This window comes from Corapipo altera, unplaced genomic scaffold, assembly GCF_003945725.1.
Source record: "Corapipo altera isolate COAL_440 unplaced genomic scaffold, ASM394572v1 23b, whole genome shotgun sequence".
In the NCBI taxonomy this organism is placed as follows: domain Eukaryota; kingdom Metazoa; phylum Chordata; class Aves; order Passeriformes; family Pipridae; genus Corapipo; species Corapipo altera.
Window position 1 is genome coordinate 16,475,841 of NW_020884885.1, and position 17,318 is coordinate 16,493,158.

A 17,318-nucleotide genomic window follows, 5' to 3' on the forward strand; every position below is an offset into this window, starting at 1 on the left:
AATCCTCACTTTGTTACTGTAAACACCAAAGAGTAGCTGGATCAAATACCGATTCTACAGACTTCTGCACAAACCCCTCAAAAATACAGACTGTAGCTTGAACTTTATCTAAGCTTCTAACAACATGAGTTGCCTTCCTATTCCCTATTCTTTTGAGCTGCTGCTAGGTTAATAATCATAAGCATTTGATATTCTTTAAATGGGTATAGGGGGTTAAGCAGGGGCAGGAGGTGCAGAGAAGAGTGGAGGGGCATGTCTGTAAGTTAGCATCTCCTTGCTGGAAAACTGATGTTACTGTTTTGGGGGTTTTTTGTTGGTTTGTTTTCTTTATTTTTAGAAGGTGTGGAAGATGTGAAGATGCTACTTCAGAAATGTATTTTAGACCCAGATTTATGTAGCCTTATATCCCAAAATTACTTGTAGTTTAAAGAAATTTAATTTCTTTTCAAATATGAAGATTTTGTCTAATACTTAAAAGCAAGGGAGTGCTGAGGGAAGTGCATAGCTGTTCTATTATTGAGCAGCAAGAATAAGGTAGAATTATTCCCAGCAAAGCTAATGCCAAACTCATGCTTACCCTAGAATTAAAGAGGGAAAAGAAATCTATGGAGAGAGGTGCTCCCTGTGTAACCTAGTCTGTCTAATCCTTATGACATTTTATTATGCATGTAAGCCTCTTTTGTGAAAGCCATCTCCTTTTTGCTTTGGTGTATGGATATTATTGAAGGTGTTAGTCGGTCTTTCTTTAGTTCAGTCTGTCATAGCATCCTACACTTGAATTCCCAGCTCACCTACAAGCAGCCACCAGACTGCCTTCTGTTGGCTGAATCTGTCTTTGAATTGCTGATGCAAAGAAAGTCAAGCTTCTAGTTAACTGTTCTGATGTAACAAGATGGTCATCTTCATGCCTAAGAAAAGCAAGTGTGCTTTCAGGAAGAAACTTCCTAGACTGCTGTATCTGTAAAACTGAATTTCTATTACTAGGGTTTCCTATGGTATACTCATAGTATGAAAACTTGCACCTAATTAAACTACTGAATTAAACATTGCTAGTGCAGTTTTGCAGGCCTCTGTCAGAGGTGAACTACAGTGTTCTTTGGCTTCTTCTAATGATTGTGGATCACTTCAATAGCTGACATACTGGCTATTTATTTTACAGATTGTAACTTCTGCATCAACAGATCTTCAGGACTACACATACTACTTTGTTCCTGCTCCTTGGCTATCTGTGAAACTTCTGAGGCTGTTACAGTGCTATCCCCCTCCAGGTAATGCACAAATCACAGCAGTGGCCAGCTCTCTTATGCAGTACACTGACTCCAAAGAGTTACTCTGCTGCAGCATTATACCGTAACTTGGAGTGCAAAGACATTGTCTTAAGACAAGGATGCTGAGGTTTTTATTCTTGAGTGTTTCAGATAGCTCTAAGCTACATGGCCTTTTGAATTATGTTGTTTTTAATTTTAACAAAATGTCAAACCAGTGACATTTTCCAAACTAGTGGCAATTTCCGTTTTAAACATTCTTTAATGTTATCAACTATATTAAAGCCTTGAAATATATTACAGTGCAGATTGTATCTGGCTTTTGTTCTCACCCAGATAGAACTGTTGCTTAGAATTCTTTTGCCAACTGTATATTGAGGGAGGGTAAACGTTTCTAATGTATCAGAATACTTGAGTTTATTCAGACTTAGCAAGGGGAAAGGCCTAAGGTTGAGATTAGGGTTTTGAGCAAAATGAAGTTGTCCAACGGCTTGTTCTTCTCCAGAAGACCCTGCGGTACGTGGCCGTCTAACAGAATGCCTGGAAACTATTCTTAACAAAGCACAGGAGCCACCAAAGTCAAAAAAAGTACAACACTCAAATGCGAAGAATGCTGTCCTGTTTGAGGCAATAAGCTTAATTATACATCATGACAGGTGAGCTGTGAGAACACTTCTGTTATGAGAGGGGGTTTTTTGAAATGAAAACCTGTGACTTTGTTTTCAGCAGTAAATCGAATTTTACTGGGGGAGGAAGGGGAGGAGAACAGAATATGAAGTTACTTGCTAGATTGGAAGACAACTACAGTAGTTGAATTGAACAGTATTAATGAACTATGTTGCTGTCAGCATATTTTTTATTGCTTTGGTTTTTGCCGCTTCTTTATTTGGTGTTTTGTATTGACCCCAGTGCTCTAATCCCACAGATTATTTGCTCACAGTGTCTGAATTTTCATTTCACTAGCAAAGCATTCTAGCAGACACTTTGAAGCATTTTAAGAAATTTCCACTGCAAAAATAGTATTCTGTATTGAGTGTTCTCAAACCTATTGCTTTTAACCCTTTCACTTTCTCTCCTGTTCTGTGCAGTGAGCCAAATCTACTAGTCCGTGCCTGTAACCAGCTAGGTCAGTTCTTGCAGCACCGAGAAACTAATTTGCGTTACCTAGCACTGGAAAGCATGTGCACGCTTGCCAGCTCTGAATTCTCACATGAGGCTGTGAAAACACACATAGAAACAGTTATCAATGCATTGAAGGTAAATATTTAAGTGTGTGATCTGGTTTTGAGTGTTGTCTTGTCCTCTGCCTCAATACCCTCTCCTGCGCTGCCCCAAGTAACCTATCTCCCCATCCCCAATTAAGGTTATAATACTTGGGGACCAAACGAGTTATTCTCAAAGTCTACTCGAGTTTTTTTCTTCGATCCAGCAAAATCGTGCTGTGCTGGCAATTAGAGGTCAGCTGCAGTTTATTTCTGCACCTTGCTGGTGAATATGATACTTGTAGCTATGTCCCCTGTAACACTATGGTGTCTGCTTAAGCTGTAGACTGAGGATGAATAATTCTTAAAAATGTGGAATTTCAAAACTGAGAATGCTGGGGAGACAGTTTTGTTACTGTCTTGCTGGTATTGGACACTGTTCCTTCAATGGAGTAGTTTATGAGAAGCAGAAGAGCAGATCAGGTTCCACTGCAGAATTGTAAAGACAATCAACCAGAAAGACATGTTCCCAGGCCATGTTTATGTTGCAAAGCACAAGTCAAAAGAGTAAAACTGATTTGTGTATAAATTTACTTGGACACCTGGGTTTTTAAAAGCATTGTTTTATTCCAAGCTCATGCTTGGAATTGTATTAATGTCTAATAATACATTTGTCTAACTTCAGTGTACATATCTGTTCTAGCTGGGCTTCTGTTGTTACAAGGCATGCCTGACATAAACCTGCAGGTAGCTACTGTCCCATTGGCCTGGTAACAATTTAACAGTATCAACCAATTACTGGTGCATCTATGGCCAGTGGTGCTGATTAGTGCATAGTGGACCACAAGCTCACCCTACTTAGGGTAATACTGGAGTGTTCTATACAAACTCCTCCATTCTTTGAGCACCCTCACAGATCTGAATATGTATGCTACAGAAACAAAACCTCATAATTTGAATTCTTGTGGTGTTATCTAAAAGCAGAAAGTTCTGAGACTCCAGTGACCTCTTTCTAGGTGGCAGAAACTGAGAACAGAATGAGAAACTCATAGCTTATGTGAAGGGTATATGTGAGTTCATTCATAATCTGCAAGATGATAAAAATACACTTGGTTTAAATTTGACTGTGGATTGTAGTAAGTTCCATCTCTTAAGCTGCATGTACTTTCCAAATAAAAAAGAAATCACCTTGACCTTTCACTGTGTCCTTTTGCAGACTGAAAGAGATGTAAGTGTACGACAGAGAGCTGTAGATCTTCTGTATGCAATGTGTGACCGAAGCAATGCCCAGCAGATTGTGGCTGAAATGCTGAATTACCTGGAGACCGCTGATTATTCCATTAGAGAAGAAATTGTGAGCTATTGGTGTTTTCCTTATTTTTTTCATAGCTGGCTTTGGTACCATAAGTATCATTTATTGATAAGGATGCTGCATAGTCTGTGATAGAGATAATTTTTCATGGTGGCTTTAAAAAAATCCACAGACAAAACTACCAAAAGAAACAAACAAAAATTCCCTAGGTTTGTAATCTAATAGCCAAGAGTGTTCTTAATTTAGGTTAAACTAATGGGAAAGGGGACCAGGGGAGAACCTTGAAAACTAAGAATTTTAAAAACTGATCTTGCTTTCAGGACACTGCATATAAAAAGCAAAGTGAATTTTATCAATCCTGAGCAAACAGTCTCTAAATCTGAGGGTTGGGTCCTACTCTAGTCAACTGTTCAATAGCTTCAAATATTAGTGTAGTACATGTTTATTTGTAGGTAGAATTTTATACTATGTATGCTGTGAGAACATTCTGCCTAAGGGTTCCCAAAAGCAATACCTTATAATCTGCTAAAAGAGAGGCCTTATCTCCTTCCTACCAGTGGGATAAAAATGTAGAAGTTGAAATACTCACTTAATGACCTTCCTAGGATGGTAGCCAAGGCTTGTACTTACAGTAGTTATTTAGCTTAGTTAGGTGCTGAGGTTTCTTGATTGGAGAAGTGTATATGGAATACAATGTTAGTTGATTTACCTCTTGTGCTGTCTGGTTGCTGTTGACAATGTCTGCTGTCTGGGCAGATAACATGAATTTCATTCTGTTCCTTTATACTGACCTGTTCTTTTAAGAGTAGTAAATATAACTGATAATAAATTATGTGGAGGTCTTCTCCTAAGCTGATTGTTTGCTTCAGGATGTAGGAATCTGAGTATGACCTGAAAAAGTCTGCTATACTTTGGTGACTCTGATTTGTCTCTGCTAGCTTGAGTTTCCACCTTTTACCTTTCTTTTTTTTGTTTGTTTTAAGAGGTTTCCAATTTCCTGCTTGATCCTGTCTCAGTGATGGTTTAGATGGTATAGCAAACAAAAAATGTTCAATAAATTGCTCTTGATCACTTAGGTACACAGTTCAAAAGGCAAAGATACAACATACTTAAATGCATTATGGGAAAACTCTATGTACCTGGCAACTGCTGTGTTCTGGCACAGCATTTCAATGTTCATCTTTTACCTTAACTGAGGGAACAAGTGAACAAGCTGATACATCTGAAAATGAGACTTCTAGGCTACCGTGGAGTGCCACTAGGTGTATATGAAAGTAAATCTTAATGCACAACTTACAGCAGAAGCTAAGAAACCTTCTGTATTCTCTTCTGTGCATTTAGGTTCTGAAGGTTGCAATTCTAGCTGAGAAGTATGCAGTGGATTATACCTGGTATGTGGATACAATCTTGAATCTGATTCGCATTGCTGGTGACTATGTCAGTGAAGAAGTGTGGTATCGAGTTATTCAGATTGTGATCAACAGGGATGATGTTCAAGGATATGCAGCAAAGACTGTTTTTGAGGTGAGAATAACTGTTTTCAATTCACTTTCAAAATGAGATAGGAATTAAGTGAACACCATGTGATATAACAGGGGAAACTGAGGTAGCTGTTTGTCCTCAAAAGTCCACAGTACTGCTAGAAGAGCCTAAGAGTGCTCTTAAGCAAGTATAACTTAGGTTAGAGAGTCTTCTGTGAAGTCATACCACCTGTCATGCTTTTATCTTGAGTGCTCTATAGTACCTGGACCCATGGTCTGGTCTTTCAGGAAAGTAGACAAGGAAACTGGAAATGGAAGTGACAGAAAAGATCTTTTTTCATACGTTACAGATTGATTACTATTGATATGTTCCTACAGGCCCTTCAAGCTCCAGCATGCCATGAGAATCTTGTAAAAGTAGGTGGCTACATCTTGGGAGAGTTTGGAAATCTGATAGCAGGTGATCCAAGATCAAGGTAAAACACCTTGTAAAATACTGAATTGAAGTAGTAATGCTTTCTGTAGAGAATCTGATATCTATTTAACATTCCTAAAAACTAGTTAACAAATGATTCAGCTCTTAGTAATGCATTAATAAGGGTTATCATGTCTACAAAAACTGAACAAATTATTTTTCTTCCCATTTTTAAGTCCTCTCATCCAGTTCAACTTGCTACATTCCAAGTTTCATCTGTGTAGCGTTCCTACTCGAGCTCTGCTTCTGTCTACCTACATCAAGTTTGTGAACCTGTTTCCAGAAATCAAAACTACAATTCAAGATGTTTTACGCAGTGACAGTCAGCTAAAGAATGCTGATGTTGAGCTGCAGCAGAGAGCTGTTGAGTATTTGAGGCTCAGTACTATTGCTAGTACTGATATATTGGTAGGTATAAAGATTATTTTATTTTTTATGCAGAACTCTTCTGTCAACAAGTTAACTCCACTAAACCTTACCTGATTGATCAGAAATCTTAATGCAGGATTAAGGATCTACAATGTGGGTGCTGATTCTTTTAGTCTACCTAATTCTGCTGCAGTGATCATTAATTTAGAGCTAAATTAAAAGTTGTTGTTGCTTTAACGAGATAAGCGACCTTTAAAATATGTTAGTCTGGAGCTGAGAAGCTAGTGAAAGTTGGCATAATACAGGGTCCTACAGTATTCAGATAACAAAGGGCTTTGCTTTGAGGACTTTACTTGATGGTTGTCAGGAAAAGTGTAATTTTTTGTCTCTAGAAGTTCAGTGATTTAACCTGGGGCTCTCAGGTCTGACCAGAGCATAGCAGATTTAGTTTTGACTGAAGTTAATAAATGCTTAGGTCTGAGTAAAACCACAGAGATTACTCAAGGATCTAGTCTAGGTCTGCTTGACTTAAAGACCATTAGATCTCCTGTGATCTAATTTTTTTAATTTTAATTTTTAATTTAATATCAGTGTTTCAGAGAAGTGATATGCTCCTGTTCTCTTAACCAGCTGCTTTGGGAGGACTTCTGAAAGTTTTAAATATTTTATTTTTTTTAAAAAGCAGTCAATCTGTCACTGTACAATAAACTGAATAGTAATTTTCTCTGTGGGTAATTATTTCTGCTTTTGCCTTATGCAATCTATAAGGGTGTATCTCTTCAAAGATTCAGAAACTGGTTTGACTTTTTGTCTTAAGTTTAACTAATACCTCTTTTTTGTGATAAGGCTACAGTGTTGGAAGAAATGCCTCCCTTTCCAGAGAGAGAATCTTCTATTTTGGCTAAACTCAAGAAGAAGAAAGGCCCGGGCACAGTTACTGACCTTGAAGAGATCAAAAAGGAGAGGAGCTCTGATATGAATGGAAGTGCTGAACCTGCCTCTGTCAATGCCAGTGCTGTTGTGAGTTTAAAAACTGTTATTTCACTGATTTAGATGGTGTGCAAGTGAGAAAAGAATGTTTTCCTTCAAGTGGCTTTTTAGGCATTTACAACTTCTCATCTCGAACTTAAGACTATGGGTGTTTGTTATAAAGCAGGGGAATGCACAGCTGCTTTCCCCCACTGCATGCTTGGATGCAGTTTTCCTTTGGAAATCTTTCATAAATGGGGACAAACTGTCTGAGCCTAAAAAAATCCCTTTTACATCGATATTTGAATAGTATTACTGTAAACTTAGAAATGGGAATTTACTTGCTGGTGAAATTGCAGTGAAGGTGAGATTATAAAATTAAACTCTTATTAGATTTTACTATTAAATTATATTATTAAATTATAAAAGTAATATTTGAAAGGAGTTAACTTGAATTTCAAAGTATCAGCTGTTCTGTGGACATAAAATGTCCAACGTGTTATTTTGCATCTTGGTTTGGGTTGTTACTGTTTCTACTAGAAGTGGAAAACACTCGATTTTACAGGAATGTCCCTAAATCAATGTAATGTTGTTACTGTTTATTTGACAGTAATACTTGAGTTCAGTTATGATAGACAAGACCACAGTTGTTTTTTTTCTTCTGAGCTGAAACTTCTCATTTTATTGTCAATTAAAGCTGGTAGGATCAATTTTTCCCATTATCTAATACTTCTTTCTGGTTCTAATACCTAACATAACTTGTAATTACATTTAAGATACGGTAGAAGATTATCTAAGAGAAGGAAATATTGTAGCATGCTCCCTGCCCAGTTTGTTAGAGCATAATACTTAGTCACTGTAGTATATAAAAGTAGATACTCCAAGTGCAACATTTTTGATTGGACAGAAATTTCTTTCCAGCAAAAACTTGCCAAGGTTTCTTTGCATGCCAAATTGACTGGGATGACTGGCAGTTAATATTGCATTATGTTTTATGAGCTTCACTTTATGGGTTGCAGGCATGTAACAATCTGCACTGTGTTACCTTCATTAGTGGCTTTGGTGTAACCCTGGTTTAGATACCAGAAACATTGCAAATATGAGCTCCAACTGTTTGTTTTCAGTAATTATTAATAATTGGCTTCTGAAAATTTTTTACCAGGGAATTTTTCATTATACTGCATCAACTTCAGTCTTTGGAGTATACGATAACTTTGAGTTGGCTTACAAACATAAGATTTCCGTTTCAATCCAAATGAATCTCATGACTTATCTTCAGATTGCCTGGCATATTGTAAGCTGCTAATGTCTAAAACATGAACATTTTGATTAACAGTCTATGCTTTGTTCTTGCATGCAACTTGGACACATATATGCAGCCTCTGTTCCACAACTGTGTCCTGGCTACCTGATTTGTTCTGTTTGAGAAAAAAATACTTTAAAGGTCTTGCCTCTTCCTTCAGTGTTTGCAGCTTGAACTGGCTACAGGCTCTGCTTTTTTTGCTGATTAGGTTTTACATTCATTCTAAGGTTTGCCAAGCTTCAAAAACCCAGGATTAAACAGATAGTCAATTTTAAAGATGCTGTGATGACCTTCGATTTAGATTTGTGTAAAAGCCGCTGCCTTTCTTGCTGGATTCTTCATGAAAGAAAAGCAACAAATTTGAACTTTGTTCCCTACAGTACTTAATTTCCCTTGAAACTAAGAAGGGAGAAGAGAGGGGAGGAAACACTTTGTCATCTTTGTCATCTTTCTTCTGCAGAATCAGATTCTAGACAGATGAATTTTGGTTTTGTTTTTTTATTTAACATTTAGATGGACATAACTCTCTTCAAAGGAAAAAAAGAAAACCACATCTGTAAATGACCTTAAGTTGAAATATAACCTAATAACTGCATTCGTGAACCCATTTACATCTGTTTGAACCTTGATTTGGGGCACTTTGCCGTAGCTTACTTGTCTGTGCAAAAGAAACAGCTTTGTTTCAGTTTTGCTGCAGTGTAACACCGAAGTGTCTTGTCTTCCTTAGTCTACTCCTTCTCCATCGGCGGATCTGCTGGGTCTGGGTGCTGCCCCTATCACCAATTCAGCTCCCCCACCTTCCTCTAGTGGTAGCCTGCTGGTGGATGTATTTTCAGATTCAGCTTCTGCGGTTGCGCCTCTTGCTCCTGGTTCTGATGACAACTTTGCGAGGTAATTAAGTCACCCTGAAAGGAATCTGAAGGAGAATTTGTCTGTTAAAACAAGATTAAAGGAAAAAAATAAATAACTTTTGGTTTTGTTTCAGCATGTTGAATGCATTCCTGGGTGGTACATTCTCAGTAAGAGAGGTGTTCTTGAACTCTCTGCTGGATGTGCTGTTGTTATTGAATATCTCTGCTAATGGAAAAACTGGGTCTGTTGTAACCAACCCGAGGATATTGGCCACACAGTAGTGTCTAGTTTTCGTGCTAGTTTTGCTTCTTCGTTAAATTAAACTGCTTCTGCATCTCAATACATCTTGAATTTGGGGGTTTTCTGGCCTGATATGAATATATTTATTCTTATTTTATTTTCTTAAAGTCTTCTTGTGGCTCTCCATTTATGGCAAGCTGATACTGAAACAGTGAGATGGATTATATCCAGAGATACTGCTTCCCAGAATTTCAAGATACACTTAAACTACTCTGCTACTGTCTAACAGGCGGGTGTGAAAAGGGGGATAAAGAACAAGTGGTTTTCTTTTTTTTTTTTTATAGGGGATTTAATACAAGTGTCTTTCTAATTACAATAGCCAGTCTAGTGTAGGTACGTGTTCTAAATCCTGTTAGTATTAAAAGCCACTGGGGCTACTCTCAAATGTCATTTGGCTAAAATTTTGGGAATAAATAGCACAAGATCACAGAATGTCTTTAAAATCAGTTGTCTTATTGGACAAAGAATGTATTACTATTGTCAAGGACCAAATTTTGAATGTTGACATGACAAATTTGCAATGCATCTTAATATAGAAGATATAATTAGGGAAACTGATCTGCCTGGATCATTGACTCTTTCATCAAAATTTTATACTGGGCAATACATTGTTGCAGGTTTGCAGTGATTAAGATTTGATCCTGTGTTTCTCTTGGAAAGTCATAAGCAGTGTTTGATCCTACAACACAATACCAAGACTTTAGGAAGCTGCACAAGCTTGTTCATGCATTATTTTTTTTTAAGCATAAGAAAAGAAACCAATACTAGTAGCTTCATAAGCAGATGTTACCTAAAAAGAGTTTTCTCTTTCTGCAGAAGAAAGTATAGCATTGCCCAACTCCTTGGTCTGTCTGTAGATGATGAAATGCTTCTCTAATGATACTGAGAAGTTGCTTTTTGCAGTTTCCTGCCTCTTTTTAGTGCTGTTGTCACTTTTGTTTCTAATCTGTTACTTGGGTAAGTCATTGTCTGTGTGCCCGTGTATTCTTGCCTATGCTTAATACTTGTGTGTTTTTAGGAACTGATTGTGCACCTGTAATTAGAAGGGGTGCTAAGGTTGATGAGGTCTCTGCTTCAATGCACACATTTGTAGTAGTTAATATACAGCTACCTTTATGATTTTGAACTAAAACATTTTTACTGTCACAATTAAACACTGAAAAGGACTTGGTTCTTTAAGAGGTATAAATTTAAGCTACTGAACGCCTTCAGCTATCTCCTGTCTTCATGAAGGATTTCTGTTTTCTAACAGTCTGGGTGGGATGGGGGAGAAAAGTGGGGGAAAACATTGCCTAATGCCTAAAACCTTCCTAGGTGTACTGAGCTAGGGCAGCTAATAAATTTTTCATGCATTAAACTCAGCAGTGCCATTTTTGAGGAAGGAGGTAAAAGAAATAACTAAGCACTAAGCTGTCTTTACTAACTCCTGCTATCTCTGTCGCTACTGCCTTTCTTCCTTTTTGCTGCCTGAACTAGCCCTGACCTGGCTTCATCTGAGGTAGTTTCTGAGGAACCAGCTGATACTGTGCATGATGCTGATGAGCTTTTTCACAAGTAAGCAATACTAAAACCTTGCAAGGCTGGGCAATTTCCAGAATATAGTTATAAAGCAAAACTATATTGTGCATTAACTTAAAACTCAGCAAAACTAGAGAAACATGTACTGTCAGACTTGTGACTAGAACACCTCTGTGGATGCTGTGGATTTTGTGACAGGCTCATGAATACACAGGTTAAGGTTGCCTTTACAAGTCAGTGCTATCACACACTGCTCTAAAATGAGGCAATGCCAGTTGTTTATTAAGTTTTGCAACTATTCGCAAATAAAAAAAACCCCACGAGAGTACTTGTCAAAAGTACTGATATTTGGGAGTGTGTTTTAAGTGCCTTGTATGCAAAAGGCAGATGTTTGCTGACCACCTCTTCTGCTTTTAAGTGAGGGGTGACAGAAAGGACTGAAATCACTGCATAATGGGCTTTCTCTCTCAAAATGGAAAAAGTACAGCTCTCAGTTCACTTGGGTGATACAGAAATGGTAAAACAAGGGATTCTTTTTTCTTTCAGGTTTAAACAGTCAAAGCTTCAAACTTTTCAATTCTGCACCAACCTAATGAGTTTCAGAAGTTCTCAAGACTAATAAGAAAAATCCTAGAGTGTTGCCTGGTCCTTTATTAGACAGTGTGTGTGTGTATAGCATATTGTGGTTTCCTTCCTAGTTTCTCAGACATCCTATCAAATAAAAATTTCAGTTCTTTTAGTGTCCTACAAGTGGTGGTTCTGGTTGTAAAAGTGTCTTTTCTAACTCTGCAGTTTTCTGCAAAGGCCTCTCTCACAGACTGATGCATTCTAGGTTAACCGCAATCTTCATCCTCTGTGTAAACCCTGAATTTAGTGGTTCTAAATATTGTTTAATGTGGCTTAATTTAAAACACATTTTCCCTCTCTTCCCCTAGGTTTGTGTGTAAAAATAATGGAGTCTTATTTGAAAATCAGTTGCTACAAATTGGCTTGAAATCTGAATTTCGGCAGAACCTGGGTAAGATCTTTTGGGTCAAGTGGTTTGGTGTCTGCATTATCAATCTCAATGCCAGCATGATATTGCAGATAGACTTACTTAATTTTCAGCTGCTTAAGAGGAAAATGTGATTATAGTTCTAGGCGATCTTATGACTCCCTCTGTTTGTGCATCCCTGTCTTCCGTGTGGGCTCTTGTTTCCTTAAATTTTTTGGTTGTTTTGGTAGCTGAGATGAAATGGGAATTTTAAGTGGTACTGTAAACTCCAGCTCTTGCTGCCTAGTTGTATGACTGATACAGCCCGGGTTATAAAGAATGATTCTTCTCAATTTTTATATCTTACAGTATAGCTGATTGTATTAGTATGAGATACAATACACTTCAGATTTAATGCATGAGATCCTGGAAGTATCTAGGAAAGGGCTGGGAATTGAATACAGGCCAGGACTAGGATTGCTTGCTTCTCCCCTTCTGCAAAACTCTTGGTGGCATAGTAGCTTCTTTACATAAAAAGTAACATTCTGCAGCAACTGGAAGACTTCCACTGATTATTTAACTGCTTGTGTGACAGCTACTGTGGGAGGGATCTAATGGTTTGGCTAAATCATTTCGTTTTGAACTGTGAATATCTTGGTAAGATAAACTATGCTTGGTTCTTAAAAGTTGTTTTAAAGGTAGAGAAGATAGTGTAGGTAATTAAAACATGAACAGTTCAATATGATTAAGTGTACCTAAAATTCTGATGTCTCATCCTTTTCTTTCTAGGACGTATGTTCATATTCTATGGTAATAAGACATCAACACAGTTCTTGAATTTTACTCCAACAGTAATCTGCTCAGATGACCTTCAGTCAAATATCCTTAAATGCAGTAGCACATGTCTGTTTTTATTTGGGTTTTATGGTTTGTGTTGCACAAAATTGTAATAAAGCTGCTGGATCCAGACATGGTGTCCTTAAACATGAAGAAATGGGAAACTTGCTGATAGCTTTCCAGAGTTCTTGTAGAAACAACAAGTCTTCAGCAGGGACTGAAGATTCTTTCCTTAAAGCTCTGGTTATAAACACAAATTTTACTCTTGAAATAAGGAGAAAATAAGCTGAATAAATATCTAATGTAACTCTGTAGCTTTTTCCACTGTCATGAAGTAAGTGGTAGGGGAGAGACATGTCCTTCAAGTACTGCATTAGCAGATAACCTAAAACGTGACGTGGAGATAGAAGAATACACGTACATCAAGATGATGGTACTTCAAAATAAACTCCTAATTTATGGCTCATGCTTAATGCTTGGTATTGCAAATTTAGGATTTCTGGGAGACTGTGTAATCAGCAGTGTTTGACTCAAGGTATCTCTGTAATGTTCAAAACAGTCCTGTGGTTTTTATTGTTAAATCTGTACTTTCATACCTTTTTAAGGGCATCTTTAAGTGAGTATCCAAATTATTGAGAATTGTTGGAGTTATTGCTTGTATGTAAGTATGAAAAAAAAAAAAAAACCAAAACAACAACCAACCAAAAAAACCCACCCCACAAACTTTTTTGTTGTACAAGAATTGAGCTTTGAATGTTCAGTAGCACGTAGAGAATGAGTGAACGTGGTGCTAATTCCTCATATAGCTTATGGGAGGATTTGCTGGGGTTTAAGTTATCAATTCATTGATCTGTTTCCTTAACTACATTTTTATGCCTGAATCTTCAGACAAAACCTGTTGACCCCACAGTGGATGGAGGTGCACAGGTTCAACAGGTTGTGAACATCGAATGTGTGTCAGACTTCATGGAAGCTCCAATCCTGAACATTCAGTTCAGGTAAAACAAAGGATTCAAATGCTAGTGAATTAAATAGATGAAAGATGTTAAATTTGCCATGGTCCTGTGACTGAAATGTAGAATCTGGACACACAAAGCTCTCTTGGGTAGACTACTTACTTGAAAAATTGATCTAACTAAGCTTTAAGCTACTTGGAACAATGTGGTTTAAAAAAAACAACAAGCAAATGAACAATCAAGAAGCAGCTACTGATAAAATGTCTCCATGACTTCTCTTTCTGCTATCTGTATAAAACAGCAGTCTTCCTGTTTGCTTAAGAAATCTTGACAGGAATATACGCAGTAACTTCTCCCTTCTGGAAACCAAGAACATTTCTGCAAATGACTTGGCCTGAAAATGTATGCAGCCAAAAATAGAATCTTGTTCTGTCCACTCAACATCAGCTCAACTTTACAAAATCCTGATTCCTGGGCTACATGCTGTTATTCTAGTCTAAAATGGTTTTGTTGGTATTTTTTCACAGGGATATATTTTTCACTCCTTTGGGTGATATCTAGGATAACAACCTATGTTAAAACTGAGAGATCCCTGTTAAAAGTTTGGCCAATTCGTGTGCCATCTAAGCAGAGCAAATACATTTATTTAACAGTGGATTAAAACTTTATATTAGAAATATCATCTGGATATGATGGATTTTATTCATAAGCAATTGGACCTTAGTGTTCATCCTCTGTTGCTTAGTTGATTTATGCTGAGAGACTGCTGACACTGCCATATACATTGTGTTCTTTTTATTCCATATGCAGGTATGGTGGAACATTTCAAAATCTTTCAGTAAAATTACCCATCACACTGAATAAGTTTTTCCAGCCAACAGAGATGTCTTCCCAAGACTTTTTTCAGCGTTGGAAGCAACTGAGCAAGTAAGACTTGGTACTTGGGCCTGGGGCTCTTGTGGTGGGCCAAGGGAAGAAAAAGGTGTATTGAGAATGTGTGCAGTACCTCATACTTTAATCCTGTAAACTATAAGCTCTCCCAACAGAATTAATTGCTGTTGAACAATGCTGTACATAACACTTGTTTATCTTGCCTTGCCTTACAGTCCAAAACAAGAAGTACAGAATATCTTCAAAGCAAAACACCCGATGGATGCAGAGATCACAAAAGCAAAGGTAGGTGATAGTGTGGTGTTTTTAATTCATAGTGTAAGGGGTTAGTGGCATGTCATGTTTTAATCTCAGCTGGCAACTAGGTGCCACACAGCCATGGGATGGGGCAAAGAATAAGGAGGTTAAAAGTGAGAGAACATGTGGGTTGAGATAAAGACAGTTAGTAGCTAAAACAAAAACCATGCACATAAGCAAAGCAAGGAATTAATTCAGTGCTTCCCACGGACAGGCAGGTGTTCAACCATCCCCAGGACAGCAGGGCTCCCTCATGTGTAACAGTTACTTGGAGAGATTACTTCATAGATAGGAAACTGAGAATGTTGACCAGAGATGGACTCTACACAATTTATTTATTCTGACTGGCAAGGGAGACAGATGGTATATGTATTTCTGCATATATGACAGATGATATATGTAAGTCTTACCTCCACTGAAGAGGTGAAAGGTGTTCTGTATTCAAATGTGTAAGAGGCACTGCCATTATTTCCCATAGCTTGCTACAGTAGCAGGTTATACACAGTGCTAACAAACTTGATAAGGCTCTTTGATGGCAGTTGACTTTGTCATAACAATACACAGTTTTATCATGTCTGGCTTGGTCTTCTTGGCTTTTTTTTTTTTTTTGCAATCAACACCTTGCACTTCCGACAGATGTTGCAGAACTGTGATAGTCTTCACTGATCCAAAATCTACTAAAAGCAACTGGTAAGAGTGCAGGTTTAAAACAGGATTTTAGATCTCATCCTCTGCCTCCACACTTCAGAGCCAGGCTCTGGCAATGAAGTAGATTTAAGAGGAAAAAGAAAAGAAACGAAACCAAAGTATTACCCAACCTCCTTCCCTCCTTGCTCTTGGAGTTCAGATGGTGAGGAGCTGCAAGAGCTGAGTGGTCAGTGCTCTCAGCATTTGTTTCACAGCACCTAAGTGCAGGACCACATCAGAAACAGCTTTAACAACAGAGCAGGATTTCTTTTGAGGTCAGACTATTACACAGAGACATGTTTTTACTTGCTAGGATTAGTGCTGTATATGGGAGCATTGGCTGTGGGTGAAGGTTGTGATATGGTACAGTCTGTTCTCAATGAATGCCTGAGAAAGTCAGAGAAACCTTTCAGTATTGCAGCACATAAAAACACACAGTGAACACTGCAAGCCTGATTTGCAGACATATTCAGCAAATCTGGAGCTCAAGCAAATTTACTTAAAAAATAATCTGAGCTACGAAATACTTCTTTGCTTTTGTACTCTTAGAAAAATTCAAGTTTTGCTATAAGGACAATATAAAGCCTGAGAGGAATAATAAGCAGTAAATAAGAAAAAAGCACCATAGGGACATTAAGATAGATAAAACCATAATACAGGAAGTAGTGGAATCGCCATCCTTGGAAATGTTCAAAAAATGAGTGCATGTGGCACTTTGTGATATGGTTTAGTGGGCATAGTGGTATTCAGTCAAAGGGTGGACTTGAATATCTTGGAGGCCTTTTCCAACCTTAATGATTCCGTGATTCTCTGAAAATGCCATCACTATGAACATCCTCCTGTTCCTTCCTTCCCCAGGTTTATATGCTGAGCCAGGACATCATGTAGTTTGGAATATCCCATTGGTCAGTTAGGGTCAACTGTCCTGGCTGTACCCTGTCCCAGCTTCTTGTGCACCCTCAGCCTCCTCTGGTGGGGTGAGAAGCAGAAAAGGCCTTGGTTCTGTGTGAGCACTGCTCAGCGAGAACTAAAACATCCCTGAATTATCAACACTCTTTTCAGCAGGAATCCAAAACACAGCCCCACACCCTACTAAGAAGAAAATTAACTCTATCCCACCCAAAACCAGCACATGGCATAAGTAAACTTTGTGCATTTTGGTTTATGTGGCAATTGGATCATCCTGTTAAATGTTATCCATGTTGTGTAACAGTCTTGGCAGTGCTGACTTGAATGGACTGTGTCTCACTGTGATTTGAATTAGATGTAGTCTTCAATAGCAGCTGGAAGCTTGAAGCTGTTTAAGAAAACACCAATTCACTGCTTAAAACTGAACTGGAAGATACTTCAAGCCCTAATTTGTACTAGAGTTACTAGTTAGAAAAGTCACTTTTTGTAGAACTGGCTGCCTTAGGCAAAACAGAAGTAACTGTGTAAGACAGGAATGGCTGTATCAAAACCAGGGGAGACTTCTGTTAAATCTTAACTTATTTCTCAGTTGCTTTTGAGAAGAACCTTATTTACAGGAACAGCTCATTAGCAGGGTCATTTTTCAAAAATTTGTTGTAATGAAATTGATATTGGAGAATTCTTTGTCTTGAACACTTAAAAGTTAGCCTCCTGCTTGTTTT

The 17,318-nt window shown here is 37.9% G+C and overlaps 1 protein-coding gene across 4 annotated transcripts in view; it reads left to right on the forward strand.

Moving 5' to 3' along the window:
• The window catches only part of AP2A2 (adaptor related protein complex 2 subunit alpha 2), a 48,612-nt gene that overhangs the window by 27,035 nt on the left and 4,259 nt on the right, over nt 1-17,318 (forward strand). The window contains exons 7-21 of one of the 4 annotated variants that reach the window (XM_027641965.1): nt 1,160-1,268; nt 1,771-1,921; nt 2,354-2,522; nt 3,684-3,821; nt 5,121-5,303; nt 5,639-5,736; nt 5,912-6,143; nt 6,951-7,124; nt 9,104-9,267; nt 11,005-11,082; nt 11,982-12,064; nt 12,809-12,898; nt 13,731-13,854; nt 14,623-14,739; nt 14,919-14,988. In XM_027641965.1, coding sequence (XP_027497766.1) covers nt 1,160-1,268; nt 1,771-1,921; nt 2,354-2,522; nt 3,684-3,821; nt 5,121-5,303; nt 5,639-5,736; nt 5,912-6,143; nt 6,951-7,124; nt 9,104-9,267; nt 11,005-11,082; nt 11,982-12,064; nt 12,809-12,898; nt 13,731-13,854; nt 14,623-14,739; nt 14,919-14,988 — 1,980 coding nt within the window. The remainder of the gene's footprint in view (nt 1-1,159; nt 1,269-1,770; nt 1,922-2,353; nt 2,523-3,683; nt 3,822-5,120; nt 5,304-5,638; nt 5,737-5,911; nt 6,144-6,950; nt 7,125-9,103; nt 9,268-11,004; nt 11,083-11,981; nt 12,065-12,808; nt 12,899-13,730; nt 13,855-14,622; nt 14,740-14,918; nt 14,989-17,318) is intronic. The other 3 variants (XM_027641966.1, XM_027641967.1, XM_027641968.1) reach the window with 3 other exon arrangements.